This window comes from Conger conger, chromosome 13 (genome assembly GCF_963514075.1).
Source record: "Conger conger chromosome 13, fConCon1.1, whole genome shotgun sequence".
In the NCBI taxonomy this organism is placed as follows: domain Eukaryota; kingdom Metazoa; phylum Chordata; class Actinopteri; order Anguilliformes; family Congridae; genus Conger; species Conger conger.
The window spans coordinates 45,962,091-45,979,455 of NC_083772.1; the positions used below are offsets into that span (position 1 = coordinate 45,962,091).

General features: G+C 41.8%; 1 protein-coding gene across 1 annotated transcript; it reads right to left on the reverse strand.

The window, feature by feature from the left end:
- Positions 1 to 731: 731 nt before the first annotated feature.
- On the reverse strand, positions 732 to 7,595 carry LOC133108751 (E3 ubiquitin-protein ligase TRIM35-like). Its single transcript, XM_061218474.1, has 6 exons — positions 6,937 to 7,595; positions 4,266 to 4,361; positions 3,950 to 4,180; positions 3,465 to 3,487; positions 2,754 to 2,872; positions 732 to 1,599 (listed from the first exon to the last, which is right to left on the reverse strand). The coding sequence occupies exons 1-6, from the start codon at positions 7,339 to 7,341 to the stop codon at positions 1,073 to 1,075; spliced, it is 1,401 nt and encodes a 466-aa protein (XP_061074458.1). The 5' UTR covers positions 7,342 to 7,595; the 3' UTR covers positions 732 to 1,072.
- Positions 7,596 to 17,365: the final 9,770 nt, after the last annotated feature.

Below are 17,365 nucleotides of genomic sequence, written 5' to 3' on the forward strand. Positions count from 1 at the left end.
CACTCCCCCCTCCCCCTCTTCCTCTTCCTCTCTCCCCCTCCCTTCCTCCCCTCTCTCCCCCTCCCTCCCTCCCTCTCCCTCTCTTCTCTCCCTCCCCCCTCCCCTTCCCCCTCTTCCCCTCTCCCCCTCCCTCCCTCTCCCTCTCTTCTCTCCCTCCCCTCTCCCACTTCCTCTCTCCCTCCCTCCCTCTCCCTCTTCCTCTCTCTCTCTCCCTCTCCCTCTCTTCCTCTCTCCCTCCCTCTCCCTCTCTTCCTCTCTCTCTCCCTCCCTCTCCCTCTCTCTCTCCCTCTCTCTCCCTCTCTTCCTCTCTCTCCCTCCATTCCCTCTCCCTCTCTTCCTCCCTCCCTCTCTCTCTCCCTCCCTCTCCCTCTCTTCCTCTCTCTCCCTCCCTCTCCCTCTCTTCCTCTCTCTCCCTCCCTCTCTCCCTCCCTCCCTCTCTTCCTCTTCCCCTCTCTCCCTCCCTCTCCCTCTCTTCCTCTCTCTCCCTCCCTCTCTCCCTCCCTCCCTCTCTTCCTCTCTCTCCCTCCCTCTCTTCCTCTTCCTCTCTCTCCCTCCCTCTCCCTCTCTTCCTCTCTCTCCCTCCCTCTCTCCCCCTCTTCCTCTCTCCCTTCCTCTCCCTCTCTTCCTCTTTCTCTCCCTCTCTTCCTCTCTCTCCCTCCCTCTCTCCCCGGTGGTGAAGCCTGATGTTCTCTCAGAAGGTAAAAATAGACAGATGGAAAAGAGCAGCACTCTGGAGTGACACTGGTGTATTTATTGCACTCAACTCATCACACACACACCAGTGTACTTATAATACCACCATTTAACACAGGAGTTACTCATTACGCACACACACACACACACACACACACACACACCAGTGTACTTACAATACCACCATTACTCAGCAATAACATTAACGTTATATCAAAGAAATTAGAAATTTTACACACTATAGAATGTTTGCATTAACATTTCAAAGAATTAACAATATTTTGTTTTTGATGTGCCATTTGTTTCTGACAAATTGTATATTAAACATGTCCAGATGTGATGAAATACAGCCCTGTTATTTCAGCACAATCCCACAGTGCTATTTTACACTCACAGACACCTTCAGTGGACAGATCTGCATCCCGTGAGTAGACGGACTAAAGAATGGAAACAGTCTCTCAGTGAAGGAGTGTCTAAAAGTGTAGAGAGGAGTGTTGTTACGGAGGTCAGAGAACGACACCTCCCCCCTGTCCCAGTCCAGCTGCACTCTGACCCTCTGGAGGTCCCTCTGCACAGTGAGGGGTGTAGGTGGGGAGGTCAGGGCTCTGTATTCCCCACTCCTGTACTGCGCTATAACCCACACTCCTCCTGCTGGGCTCAGAGGCACACCCCCTTTCCTGCTGAAGGACTCTTTAACCACACCCACCAGCCAGTACACACCCCCCACTTCTACATCCCAGCAGTGTCTCCCTGAGCTGAATCCCTCAGAGCCCAGCACACACCACCCAGCAAATCTCTCTGGATTATCAGGAACCTGCTGACTCTCATCACTGTCTCTCACACTGGTCAGGTCCTCATACAGTGAGAGGGTGGGATGTGCTGTGTTTGGGTCCAGAGTCACAGGAGCTGAAGGGACAGAGAATGAGACGTCAGCACTGATCTGCACAAAGAGACACCGTCAGACACAATGGGCTGAATAAAGGACTTATAAAAGGACTTAATAATTACCATAGATCTTTAAAGTGCGAAAAGAAAACGTTTCCTTTAAGTGTTTTCTTATTTATCATTTATTACAAAATATGTTTATTTCACATTTAAGTGTGCATTTACACATATGTGTGCAGAAGAACAGGACACATCTTGTCCAGAAAGCTGGGCTAGGTTCCCCCTCCCTGCTCAAACTCTGCTTTCAGGCCGAGAGTCAAACATATATATTAAAGAAAAAGAAGGTACTAACAACGGCGGTTTGTATTAAACCTATAGAACCTGATTGTACAAATGTATGATGTATGATCAGTGAAAATGAATGACAGTTAAATGCCTGTATTAATTACATATGACTAACCCTATGCCCTGTGCCATTCCCATGGCAATGAGTCATTCTTCAGGAATTTAGCTGGACCTACTGATGAGGGAGAGGTGTAAGTGGTATTTGGAGGTAAATTCCCTCCTGGGTAATGAGTATTGAAAATAAACTCACCATGTCAGACACTGAGTAAGTTATCAGTAAAACTCTGAGTTACAGTGGGGGGCGCTGGCATTGAGCCAGTATCAACAGCCCCTCCATCCCATGATGAGTGTTTAAAATACTATAAAGATCTGTACGACCATTGTCTTGTGCATTGCTCTTCTGGACCAGAATATTATTGCCGTAAGACAAATTATTCACCAGCCCTGGACTCTTTTCCCGAGAATCGATCTAACAGGCTCCTAATTATATAAACTGGGTTTCACAAGAACAACACTATAGCCTCAGATACATGTGTGAGAGAAGATAATATTTCATAAGTCACACATTGTATAATCCCTGTAAGAGGGAGCAAAGCCTGTCAGTGTTTGTGTAGCTCCTGTCCTTCCCCTTAAATACAGTATCACTCTTAAAGCAGCATTGTATTATGAGCATCAGTGAGATTAAGGACTGGTGCTCAGTCTCTTCACTCCAGGGCTCTTACACAGACAGGACCAATATGACTCTGACTGGCTTCATCAGCTTGTGGAAAGGATGCTGAAGATTCCCCCTGTACAGTGACAATGTGGAGCTCCCTGCCCCCAGTACTCACTGTATTGAACAGTCCCCAGCATCTTCTCCAACACTCTGTACTTCAGATTGCCCAGGTGCTTGGCCACATCAATCAGCGCTCCTGAGACCTTCTCTGGATCCCCCAGGGTGCACTGGGCTCTGCAACAATATTCAGGAGTCACTTGTGCTGTGGGCGTGGCTTCATTACCATAGGAGATTATCAGCAGCATCATCAGATCTTCATTCTGTAAGAAAATGGCTCCATCCCTCCCAGCGTTCTGCCACACAGCCCCACTGAGAGACACACACTCACAGCCCCACTGAGAGACACACACTCACAGCCCCACTGAGAGACACACACTCACAGCCCCACTGAGAGACACACACTCACAGCCTGACCCCACTGAGAGACACACACTCACAGCCCCACTGAGAGACACACACTCACAGCCTGACCCCACTGAGAGACACACACTCACAGCCCCACTGAGAGACACACACTCACAGCCCCACTGAGAGACACACACTCACAGCCCCACTGAGAGACACACACTCACAGCCTGACCCCACTGAGAGACACACACTCACAGCCCCACTGAGAGACACACACTCACAGCCCCACTGAGAAACACACATTCACAGCCCCACTGAGAGACACACACTCACAGCCCCACTGAGAGACACACAGTCACAGCCCCACTGAGAGACACACACTCACAGGACCTGATGAGAGAGGATGGATTTTGCTTACCTGATTTGTGTGTCCTTGTAGCTCTGAAATAAGGAGAGTGAATTATTCTCACTATAGTCCATACTCAGTCCATTAATACTGTGTTAGAAACCACATATCTGATTGTAGACTTCTGAACATGCTTTAGATGTGATGTAAGATATGTTGTGTTCAGATTCAGGCCTTCAGAGGAACAGGGTGATTGGATGGGGTAATGCTGATGTCCTCTGACATCAGAGCCACACTGATACCCTAATCCAGGCCTGCAGTCTTTGGGCCTGACCTGCTGACCTCCTGCAGTCTCTGAAGAGACACCAGAACCAGGGCAATAAAAGGATACTATAATTCACATAATTGATAAAACCTTGAAGAGATTTGATGATATTTGCTCGTTTACGTGAAATGGTGCTTTAGAGAATACTGTAACAATGATTTTGTATCAATGTTTGCGAGCATTAACAGCAGTTTGTATAGAGTCCTACAGACGCAGAGTGAACAGGTCTTACCTGCAGGAATGAGATGTCTTCAGCTCCCAGCTCCTGTTCTATGGCTCTGATCTGTTCTGAAAGGGATGATATCTCTTCTGTCATCTTCTCAATCTTCTTCTTCATCAGCTGACTCTTCTGCTCCTCTTCCTCCCTCAGTGCAGTGATCCTGGCTGCCTCTTCCTCTTTTAGGTACTGCTGAAGTTTCTCAAACTCCATCTTTATCTGTCTCTCTGTGTGCTGGGCCTGGCTCTGGAATAAACATTATTCACCATCATTTCAGCACAATCCAGTGCTGCATTTTCAACACTGTGATTTAAAGGCCTCAGTACAGTACCTTGATGTGCTCTGCTGTTTGATCACAGACTAGTTTCACTGCATTAAAGGCTTTTAGCTTCTTCTGCAGTGGAGCCAGTGCAGTCCTGAGTTTCTCCTGGAAAGAAATGACAGAGTCCACACTTTACTGAGGAACCAGACCCACAGTCTGCCTACACAGACAGCACAACAGCCCCTGTCCAGACAGAGGAGAGCCAGAATGGAGACTCAGGTCACATCTTGTGTAGACACACTGTGCTCACTGAGACACATATCAGTGCACTGCCTCTATGACAGGACATGCCAGGTACAGAAGTTTTTGGGGGCCCCTGCTCAAAAGGCCTTTTACAATGAATATCTAAGTGAACTGAAGCAATTTCTTCACATTTTAAAGCAAGACTATTTATTTACATTTTTTACAGTTTCAAAATAATAAAGAAAAGAAAAAGGCCCTGTGCAAAGTTTGGGAACCCTGTCAGTTAGTACTTCGCAACTCCTCCTCGGGCAACTATAACAGGTGGTAGACGCTTCCTGTAGCCAGCTAAGAGTCTCTAAATTCTTGCTTTTGGAAATTTTCTGGAAAAAGAAAAGAGTCTGGAGAGAATTTTTCCCCATTATTCCTGGCAGAACACCTCTCGCTCAGAAATATTCTTCGGCCTCCTTGCATGTACAGCATGTTTGAGATCTCTCCACAGTCTGGGGACTGTGGTGGCTGTTCCAAAACCTTCATCCGTCTTTCTTCGAGGTTGATTTTGAGGTATGCTTTGGATCATTATATTGCTGGAACACCCAACCTCTCTTCAACTTCTGGACTGACTACTGAACATTCCATCCATCCATCCATCCATTATCTTCACCCGCTTATCCTGAACAGGGTCGCAGGGGGGCTGGAGCCTATCCCAGCATACATTGGGCAAAAGGCAGGAATACACCCTGGACAGGTCACCAGTCCATCGCAGCTACTGAACATTAGCCTCTCAAATGTATTTGTATTTGGTGGAATCCATTCTTCCTTCCACCCACACAATGTCCTGTGCCCCCAGCTGCCACACAACCCCAAAGCATAACGGATCCACCTCCATGCTTCACAGTTGGCAAGGTGCTCTTCTCTACAAAGGCTTCACCCTTTTTTCTCCAAACATATCTTCTTTGATGGTGGCCAAAAAGCACATTGTGCCAGAAAGCTTCAGGCTTTTCTTTCTGGCAACTCTGCCATGTAGGTCTTTGTTGTTTAAAGTATGTTGTGTGAGGTATGATGTACGTGATGTGACAGGTTCTACCCAAACCCAACTTCAGACTTCCTTTCGATTATTGAATCAACATTTGCAGGTGGAAATTGTTGCATTATGGTTTGTGTGTGTGTGTGTGTTTGTGTGTGTAAATAAAACAAATACAATAAAATATGGTCAGCCTCAGGAATGCATTAAACAAATATGTAGAAGACTGCAACATTGCATTACATTACAGAGATTACAACATTACTTATAAAATGGCAGCAATTCTAGCAATGTTACTATAAAATTATATATAATATATGCATTAGCTACTAACAACCTTACGCCACAAGGTGGCAGTCTAAGACCACAAATGACTACAGGGCTTTGGTCTGACAGACCATGTGACACAGTGAGAATGGGAAACATGGAGCAGTATTGTATACTCATTGCCAGCGGTATTAATGGATTTGGTCGAACGCAAGTATTATGCATTTCTCACCAAGTCTCGGGCCATTCTATTTGAAATCTTTTTTGGTCTTCCAGACCTTTCCTTGACTTCAACCATTTTGTAATAATGTTTCTGACAGTGGAAATAGGTCGTTTGAACATTGAGAGTTTTTATGTAGTCTTCTCCTTCTTGGTGGAAATTAACCATCTTCATCTGTTTCTAGGAACCCACGGTTATTAACACCAGACAGAACAGCCACTGTAGTTGGATACTTTATAAGTCATGGAGTTACTTCCAAATAAAAAGTTCAGAATAATCCAAAAGGGTCCCTTTCCTTTTTGTAAAAAGAGTAAAAAGATTCAAATAAAAAGCAATCTTGTTTAAATTTTGCCTCATGTTTAACTAACCATTTAGAGTTCAGGTTTGCTTTCAAACACATACAGATTTATTGTAACAGACATTTGAACCAGGGGTGCCCACATTTTTGCACACCATTGTAAATGGGTGTGACTGCAGATAGTTAAACCACTAATTTTCGGTATTTTTGGTGAAAATTAAATTCACAAAGGTTGTAAAATGAACTTGTCCCAAGTTTAATGTGCTGTATCCTTAGTCTCTTGTGACACAATAACCTGAGGCATGAACTTTGACCCCTTGCTGAGCACTGCTCCCTAACACAGCTCTGAGAATGTCTCCACACTCCTGCCCCTCCCCCCTGTCTCTCTCTGTCAGTCATGTGACATGTAGTTAGACGCTCAAACTGCAGTCAGGCCTGATAATTAAAATGGCTCCTTTTGCAGAACATAAACCTTTGGAAATAATGTTAATTATTTCTTAATTAGAAATTCTAAATCATTTTTAAAAAATGAAGAATCAAGATATGACTGTATTTCTGACACATTTCTTCATGTTTCCAGTTAAACAGAGAGCATTCTCCAAGCTCTCAGCAGATGATAGCACTAAAAATATAAACTTTCTAAACATCTGATAAATATTAATTAAATAAAAGTCTGTTCTCAAACATTTACCTTAAACTCTTCGGAAGCCTCCTGGACTGGTAGCATTACATGAGTTCTATGTTTTCTTGAAGTTTGACAGACAACACAGACAGGTGTTTGATCATCCAGACAGAAGAGTTTGAGTTTCTCACTGTGCAGACTGCAGAGCACTTCAGATCCTGCTTCAGCTCTCTGACTTCTCTCCTTTAAGAACGCCTCACAGGTATTCCTCAGAGACAGGTTACAGGGAGGATGTTCCTTAGAAGATCTTCTCCTGCAAACTGGGCACTCCCGAGATCCCTTCTGATCCCAGTACTGCTGCAGACAGGCCTTACAGAAGCTGTGACTGCAACTCAGAAGAACAGGATCCCTGAAGATTTCAGAGCACACAGGACAGGAGAGCTCCTCTTCCAGGAGAGAGGATCCAGATGCCATTCTGTCTCGCTCTGTTCTGAGCTCAGTAATGGCTTCTCCTAAATCTGTAGTTTAGTTTCACTTTCCTTCACTGCTGTTAAAAATGAAATGTCTTTAAATGAATACCAAATCTCTGCTCTCCCCTGTCTATATTTATCCATCAAGGAACATCTTTAAAAACTCTTTAACTTCTGAAAAATATACAGTGAAATCGTTTCATAAGGTCCCCCGTGTATCTAAAGCGTCTGTGTGTGAGAAACTGTACTTCTCTCTTCCTGTTTGACAAACCTGTTTATTAGTGACATCACTTCCTGCAGGGGGCAGCATTGTGCCACTGAGGTCTGAGTGGCTGATCTGACAGCAGTTTCACACCAGCCCTGCTCTCCAGATTCTTTGAGGACATGCACTTATTTATTTATTCATTTATTCCTTTATTTAATTCTGTCACATTCAAGATACGGATGGTGCAGTGGGTAGCACTGCCGCCTCACAGCAAGGAGGTCCTGGGTGTGTGGCCTTAACTGCCACCTGTTTCAGGGCCTTGGCTATGTCAATCCTGCGTGTGCTCAGGTCGGTGGTCCCCGTGTGGATCAGGATGTGTTTGGCCTCTCCCAGTCTTTGCTGTGACAGTAGTTCCAGGGCAGTCTGTGTTGTTGGGTAGCAAAGCTTCATAACCTTTCTCCCAGGGAATAGCCGCCTTTCATTGAGGTATTTGCCATTGGAGTCACACAGAATTATAACTTCAGCCTCAGTGTTGCTAGAATAGATTCTGTATTTATTCAACCTTCCGGTGTAAAAACTAAGGAAATGAACCACAGAAAACTATGTTTTAAGTGAAATATTTACATTTGCTGAAAGCCTCAAGACAGGAAATGAAATTGATCAGCCCTCATGCTAACATTAGCCTGCTCTCCATCAAGGTATCAGCACAGATCTTTGAAACATTAGTTGTATATATTACATACAAATCATAAAATGCATTCCTCCATTTTCTTGGTGGTTTGTGAATGACACAATCATTGAGTGACTGTGAATGCAGAGTAGTTAGCCATGCACTACATTACATTAATGGCATTTGGTAGATGCTTTTATCCAAAGTGACTTTTATCCAAAGTGATAGTTGGTTAGACTAAGCACGAGACAATCCTCCCCTGGAGCAATGGAGAGTTAAGGGCCTTGCTCAAGGGCCCAACGGCTGTGCGGATCTTATTGTGGCTATAATGGGGTTTGAACCACCGACCTTGCGGGTCCCAGTCATATACCTTAACCAGACAGGCTGCCCATGCTGTTGTTTTATTGGTCAATTACTTTTGGACAAATATGAATAATTATGTATCGGCCCATATACGTACATACTGTCGGCTATATATATCTGCTTCTGCACTTTTATCCAGAATGACTTACAGTAGGCCTGTATGAATGAGATCATAGCAATATGCAAATTGGTCAATTTTTGTTGAGAAGCATTTTAAAAATACAATATGTAAGAGTTTTGTGTTAAAACATTGTTACAAGACCATTGTAAATCCCTTCCTATCATTGAAAAAGGCTCACTGACATGTTGCCTCACCCTCTGCCTGTGTTTAAAGTAATTAAATTTGGGTTTAAAAGTGTACATTTGTCGGGCTGTCACTCTGTATCAAAACATAGTACAGCTGTACAACAATTCAAGCTCATTGGTTGAAAATGAGTTCTAACTACCACAGCCAATGGCGTGGGGGCTTATTCTCGTGTAGCTGCCCACATTGCACTCCAGACAAGCATCACTGAAATGTATCACTGTATACTATTGCTTATTATCCAAGCGAAGACTACAAATCTAATTCTTAAACCATACCAGTTTGTTATCGGTAGCAACAAGCAAATTAGCTGTAGTTAGCTTGAAGAATTTACAAATATCCCCACTTACACTAAAATATAGGCAATACGAACATAGTCACAATTGCACAAGCGTTGTGCTTCAGGTGGATATTTGTAAATTCTGTAAGCCAACTAGGAATACTATTACTATTACTAATAGCTAATAGCTGGTATTGTTTTTTAGGCCAGACAAGATAAGCAATAGTATACAGAGTTCAATCATCCGTTTTTAGCCAAACCTTTATTTCACTCAACTGTAAGTTACAGTTGCATTGTTGGTGGTGGACTATCATATCTTAGTTATATAGCCAGCTAGTTACGTAGCCAACTAACTTACTTGCTCACAATATAGTTGGTTAGCTCAAGTGGAGGCTCCTCCATAGAGGTGGAGGAGGCCTGGCCTCCCCAATAATTTGAGAGAAGAGAGAGATTTAAAAAAAACAATAAATATATTTATTTTATTTATTTATTTTAACAAAAAACATATTTTTTATTTTTTATATTCATATTATTTTAGTTTTGTTCATAAATCTAAATTGGCAATTCCCATGGCTAAAACCCAATATTGCAATTGTAAAGCAACAGGCCAGATTTCCCTATCAGTTTGTATTAAGGGAGGCCAGGCCTCCCCTAGGAAATGAGATTCTCATAGAAGTCAATGTAATGCATTTTTTTTCATGCCAATATGTGATTGGCCAGATCACTGAAAATGGGTGGGCAACGGAGGCCTGGCCTCACGATGCATTGTGTCCAGGGCTGAAAGATTGACATTTTGTTCGTCCAATCACATGCTACTGGTTCATTTGGAATCAACTATCCTTTCCTTTCCTATTCAACACAGAAGCCATTTTGAGAATTCGCTAGTCACTTCAGTCAAACAAACACTCGCCATAGTGGCTACGACTTGTAGCTTTTCAGGAAATTTAGAGAACACCCCTGGCTATCATCCCTGGAGTTTATAGCTCATTTGGCCAAACACTTTTGCTTAAAACTACCTCGGAAGTCGGCGAGATTCTAGCGCAATTTGAGATCTTGGGCTGGAGATATGCAGATTCCAGATACTAGGGAGTGAGAATGACATTCAATAGGTCATGTTAGACACCATTTGGGATTTATTGAACAGTTTTATTTTTAATGTAGTCCATTTCGTTTTATTACAAGTCAATTTAATAATCTTCCATATCAAATTACCGAATTGTTGCTCTGTGAGGAAATTCACGCTAAATACGAATAGAGTGCTGCCCTCTAGTGGATAACGTTAACGTTAGATAAAGCCAACTGGAACCATATTTTTACATATTTTATATTAAATATATTGAATAAAACTACATATGATAAAGAAAGTGTTATCTTATCTTTTTTATATGCTAAACTTGATTAAATTGGTGATTACATGTTGAAGCTGTAGAAGAATGAAAAATGTAAGCTAAACAAAATTGTTTTTAACTACATAATTAAAATTCCTGCCTTTTATACATGTTCACTTGGCATTTATATTACATCCAAATGTCATTTCTCAGCTTAATTATCAGGCAGGCTCATAGACTTACAGCAATGTCATTTCTTCAGGAAGGCACAAGGCTAAGGTCTGCACAATGAATTTCATCAGCCAGAACTTTCTGACTGTAGCTTACACTCCAAATAGTATGCCTTTGGCCAGCACAAAGACAGATAAGAGAACAGGGAACATTCCATCGCGAGTGAAGTGAGCAAGCGGAAAAAAATGGCCTCCTCAATTCTGGAAGTCACCAGCCTCCACTGGTTGAAGTGCTCGAAAGTTTAATATCTTAGTGTAGCACCCCCTATTGGCCAATTCTCACAAAGTTATGTATGCTGGGACAAAGTGATCAGTAGTACACATTTCAAGATGACTGAACCTTGGAGTGCTGAACTGTGATTGGTTGATGGTGGCCATGTTTTTTGAAGTTTCATATATTGCCTGTCTGGACCTGTGGCCAAAACACAGCATAGACGATGTCAAGCTATTTGATGATTAGGTTTTTGAGTTACGCCCATTTTCACATTTTCCCCTGTAACACTACCCATTGATGGGTGGCCATGTACATGCTTTGTTTTACCATTATTGTCTGGATCAGAATTTGCTTCCTGAAGTTATTAGCATTTTTGTGATAAGGCATGCCCACATCAGTTTTCATTGTTTATGCAGCCATATTGCAAATCAAAATTCATAATAATCATTTGAAGAAGCTCTATGGAGTTAGCACATAAAACATTGTAGAGATTTGTAGGAGATTACACATTTTTTATTTAGGGTTTTTTATTTATTTATTTATTTGTTTTAAAAAGCTAATTAGCAGAAAATCCAGTATGGCAACGTTGTTTTTAGAGCCAAGGAATATGAGGAAAAAAGAATTTAGAGAATAGGCCAATCCGTTTATAGCCCACAAAAGTAAAAATGATGACCTCATTCCTATAGTGCCATCATCTGGCCAATCCGGTTAAGCTCTGGAATGGAAACATGCCTGTCAAAATGTGTCGCTCTATTCACATTTAGGCTAGAAAAATAATAGATATACACTCACTGAGAACATAAGGAAGAGTTTTACTTTATTGTGCCTACTTATTAATGCAATTATCTGATCAGCCAATTGTGTGGTAGCAGAGCAATGCATACAATCATGCAAATATGGGTCAGGAGCTTCAGTTAATGTTCACATCAACCATCAGAATGGGGAAAAAAATGTGATCAAAGTAACTTTGACCGTGGAATGATTGTTGGTGGCAGAGAAGGTGGTTTGAGTGTCTCAGAAACTGCTGATCGCCTGGGATTTTCACGCACGCTAGTTTCTAGAGTTTTCAAAGAATGGTGCAAAAAGGTTCTGCAGACAGAAATGCCATGTTAATGAGAGAAGTCAGAGGAGAATGGCCAGACTGGTCAAAGCTGAGAGGAAGATGACAGTAATGCAAATAACCACACATTACAACAGTGGTATACAGAAGAGCATCTCTGAACACACAATGCATCATAACTAAGTGGATAGGCTACATCAAAAGATGACCATATGGCAAAGCCAATTTCTCTCCCCATATGTCATGCCCCCTTGACTTCTAAAATTTTTAATCAGATGAATTAGCATGTTTCCTGAATCAAACAACAGTCAGCCTTAAACCTTTTCCGAAATCAAAAAATAACTTTTCTTTTCCGGATACCGGTAACATTAATATTCAATAAGGATAAAGACATTTTAATGTATAAAATAGAAATAAATGTACAAATGTAAAATGAATGAACTACATTCATAACTGAAATGAACAATTTCCTACACAAAATCTCTATACTACTGATAAATTTTTACTTTGGTCTTAAGTAATGCCTACATTATCTTTAGAAAAATAAAAACATGGTCAAATTACAGTACTTATCATTTCAGTTTTTTACAATCATTTTCACACTTGTCTCAATACCATGTCCACTTCTTCTAAACTCTTCACACAGTGTGCTTTTGAAACACACACCTGAGCACATGAGTTAACATTTGGTGCAAAATGCACTTCAACCACCAAAACACTTCATATTTCACCCAAAAGTGACTTTCGCTGCCTTAACTATAGCATATGCTTTCTCTCATTAGACTACTTTGTCACTCAATGTACAATGAACTACAAAACACAAACAACTTGGAGCATTGCTAAATACATACATTATGTGTTTCCCTTTCCTCTATTTTTGCATCCACAAATATTTCAACCAAGTAGCTAAAGAAACTTTTGATCTGTTGGTTTGCCTCTCACAAAAGTTGGTTTGCCTCTCTTGACTGAGTGTGGTAAATTTACAGTAAACTGTAAATTAATGAATGTTTTACTATATTGGAAACCCAGAATAACAATTTTTACTGTGTAATGTAAAGCAATATATGATAAAGAAACAAATCACAAACGCAACAGTATTTTTCAGGGGGTTTACAGTATTTTGCCATTTGCTCACAGTGCAATATACTGTAGTTCAGAAAAGAAAAATACAATACAATCAATTACTCAAAATACATTACAGTCAATAACAAATACATACCAAAGAGCAATATTTTCACTATATACAGTAATTTCACATATATTGACTGCCTATGAGTATCAGAAGTCTACTGTTGGCCTGGCCCATCCATCCTGTCCTCTGCATTTGGCCATAAATTTTCATCAACATCACTCCGAATGTTATCTCTTGCTATACACATCATTTGCGTGCCTTATCCAGCCCTGGATGTGTTCCACTGTTATGTCCATACACCCAGCAGCCATTGCATCAAGAAGTGACATCTGGTCATGTGGGTAGTGGTCATAAACCTTCACATATACCTTCATAAACTTTCCTTGACACGCTCAAGTTCCTGTCAAAGGGGACAGTGTACAACCGTTTTATCCTGATCTGATGTTTCTGTAGCACTCTTGAAATGGTTGTAGTGCTTACACTGTCAATGTCTGGAAATATGTTGTCTGCGATTATGTTGTTTCATATTTCTCTTAGCCTGATGCTGTTGTTGACAATAGTGGAAAAATCTCTTCAGTCACAACTACATCTATATTTTCCATATATACATGCACATTTCAATGCAAGTATGACCTCTTTTGTATAGATGGTAACAAGGCTGCAAACAAAAAAACTTTTTGCTAAAATCAGAATGATTTGTCTTACGTATTTCAAGCATATAGTTTCAATTGTCGGTCAAAATGCAACATATTTCCATCCACAGTGATCAGAATTTTGTTGGGTTTTGAACTGAAAGTTAACTGTTTTGAACAGAGTATCTAAATGTCTGCAAAATTTGCTGTAGTTGTACAGACTCTTGCTGGTGGTGAACACTGACTGAGAGAGGTATTCATGAATTTTGGAAGAAGTGGTGATTGAATGCCTTTTGTATCAAAGCAATGCAAAAGTATACACAGTTTAGTTCAAATAGTTTATTGATATGGTGAATGTGTTAAGTGTTTTGACGTTATTGAGACAAGTGTGAAAACGATTGTAAAAAAACTGTACATTGGTAACAATTTTTGTTCTACTCCAGCAAGATCGTTTTCCTTAAATCTATGGATTTTGCATTCAATCAATTGCCTTCATTTGTCAAATGAAGAAAATAAATTCTTTCCACTCACCAAATCATGGCTTACGACAAGAGAAAAATTCAAACATATGTGTAATTATGTTATCCATCTTTTCACCAGTATAATTATGTCATCCAACCTTTCACCAGTAGATGGCACACATGTCCTAGTGTGTGCTATCCACCGGTTTAAGGATTAGTGAATTTAGGTGATTTACTCCAAAAAAACATATTTCAGACTTTTTACCCAACCAGATCTGAGTTAGAAATTTTAATTCATGAAATTTAAGCAAAATATGAATTTGTCATAATGATATTATTTACCTTTTCATAACCTTTACTGATGCATTGTATTCCTCTCTGAATTGCCACCTGATTGCATCACGGCCAGGACTTGTACAAACAATATTATCAATTCTCTATCGGCTAAATTCTCCTTTCTCCATCTTATTTCCTTGTCCTCATTGTATGCCCTGGCTACTACAAAACATATCTATATTTCCCATATTGTTTGCCTGCTCTACCTGTGGCCAGAAGCAGCCTTGTCCAACATTGTTAAGCTTCCTCACTTTGAAAAATGCACCCTGCTTTGCATTCTTGCACCTCCTTTGTCGATCTGGTGAGAAATCTCTGAATTATTCCTTCGCCTCGGATTCCATCTTTTCCCCAAATCCTGTGGCTGAGATCCAGATTGCTCTGGATCTGCTCTTTAGCTTCTGGGACAGCATTGGAGCAGAGCTCAGTCACTCTTCAGCTTCTGAGACAGCATTGGAGCAGAGCTCAGTCACTCTTCAGCTTCTGAGACAGCATTGGAGCAGAGCTCAGTCACTCTTCAGCTTCTGAGACAGCATTGGAGCAGAGCTCAGTCACTCTTTAGCTTCTGAGACAGCATTGGAGCAGAGCTCAGTCACTCTTTAGCTTCTGAGACAGCATTGGAGCAGAGCTCAGTCACTCTTCAGCTTCTGAGACAGCATTGGAGCAGAGCTCAGTCACTCTTCAGCTTCTGGGACAGCATTGGAGCAGAGCTCAGTCACTCTTCAGCTTCTGGGACAGCATTGGAGCAGAGCTCAGTCACTCTTTAGCTTCTGAGACAGCATTGGAGCAGAGCTCAGTCACTCTTCAGCTTCTGAGACAGCATTGGAGCAGAGCTCAGTCACTCTTCAGCTTCAGGGACAGCATTGGAGCAGAGCTCAGTCACTCTTTAGCTTCTGGGACAGCATTGGAGCAGAGCTCAGTCACTCTTTAGCTTCAGAGACAGCATTGGAGCAGAGCTCAGTCACTCTTTAGCTTCTGAGACAGCATTGGAGCAGAGCTCAGTCACTCTTTAGCTTCAGGGACAGCATTGGAGCAGAGCTCAGTCACTCTTCAGCTTCTGGGACAGCATTGGAGCAGAGCTCAGTCACTCTTCAGCTTCTGGGACAGCATTGGAGCAGAGCTCAGTCACTCTTCAGCTTCTGAGACAGCATTGGAGCAGAGCTCAGTCACTCTTTAGCTTCTGAGACAGCATTGGAGCAGAGCTCAGTCACTCTTTAGCTTCTGAGACAGCATTGGAGCAGTGCTGCACTCTCTGTCTCAGATCATCCTCCAGTCCTGTGGCACCATCTTAAACTCCACTAGCTGTGATATCTCTCAGCTTCATGTACTTTGTCAAACAATTCTGTTGTATGTCATCTTTGTCAAAAAATCTTTCATTGTATTCTGATTATGAGTTATACATTTTGACTATCCACCAGGTTGCTCTGAATAACAATTAATGGTGATTTATCTGATAATATTTAGCCATTCAAATAGTAAAATATATTTTACATGTCGTATAAGGGAAGAGCACAGATGTCATTTATTTTCTGGGTGCTGAAAATTGAAGGAAAGCATTAACTGTTAAGGACGACAGATTCAGGATTAGAGTTTCTAGATATCAGTATTATGCATTAGTACCTGTATCACTTACACTTGCAGGCACTCAAATTAAATGTGTTGCATGTTCTGACACAATCAAAACACTAGATGGCGACAAAGCTCTGCAAACTACCCCCTGAGACACAGCCCGGTCAAATGAGGCAACGCCTGATCCTCCCGACGCGAGGAGGGCAAATCAGCAGGTGGCAATGCTGCAAGGAGAATCAATGACACGATTTCAGCCATGGGACACACACAACCCTTTCATCAGTGTGGTCTAGTCATCTTCTGAGAAACATTTAAGGTTGTATCTGTAATTTAGACTAAGTCTGGCAGAAGATTCAGTGACATGGTAGCAGCGTTGGGAGTTTTCTGTGAATATAAATGAGATGCAGATGTATTATTTGTTTTCAAATAAGAAAACAGCTCTTTGTTTTCTTGCGCCGCCCTGCACCAACAGGAATGTTGCAATCAGTGAATTTGTTAGTCAAGCACCAATCGGTTGTTTGTAATATGCAGTATTTGAATAGCTCATTACTATAAGTAATTTAATTGGATTGAATCCAGGCTGGAAAACATTCTCATCTGAGGACTCCATTTATGGGATTGAATTTGCCAGACTTGATGGTTGAAAACGTAATGAACGGATAGCGCTCTAAAAATGGGTAATCCCCCAGTCGAATTTGACTTATCCCAGCCTATCCCAGAATTCCGAACTGAGGACGTTCCCTATGTGGGGACCAGTGCCTCTCCAGTATTCCAGACACAGTCAGCTGCAAACAGGAATGTGTGAGCGCAGCGAAACGGATCTCTCTCTGTCACTGCGGTCGCTTGGTCAGACCGCAGTCTATGAAAAGGACACTAAGACCTAAAAGAACTTCAAACATGACAGTGCTGCGTCAAAGCCAAACTTCAATGTCCGATTATCCTCGAAGTGGATTTTGGTACATTGTGTTATGGAGTACGTGTGTATTGTCAGTTTACCAGCCAATCCGCGTACGTGCCGTGGAGGCTGCCTCAGTGGCAGGAAGTGCCTGTGTTGAACAGAAAGCATGTAAAGGAGCCTAAGGTCTTATCTTTCAACTGGTGCTCCAGCCAAGCTGTCAACTGGCACTGTGCTCTGTCACTGAACTCCACATACAGTTTGACAACATGTACAATATGTGCAATACAGGGGGCTCAGAATTCCACACTGCTATCAGGACACTTTTTCTTCATTAATGACCACAGAGATA

Bases quoted from the DNA above. Each gene is read 5' to 3' on its own strand.
- LOC133108751 (XM_061218474.1), bottom strand. From the start codon at position 7,341: ATGGCATCTGGATCCTCTCTCCTGGAAGAGGAGCTCTCCTGTCCTGTG. The intron at 4,181-4,265 runs GTACTGTACTGA...TGTTTATTCCAG, and splicing joins AAACAGCAGAGCACATCAAG to AGCCAGGCCCAGCACACAGA. The intron at 3,488-3,949 runs GTAAGACCTGTT...TCCTTATTTCAG, and splicing joins AAGACATCTCATTCCTGCAG to AGCTACAAGGACACACAAAT.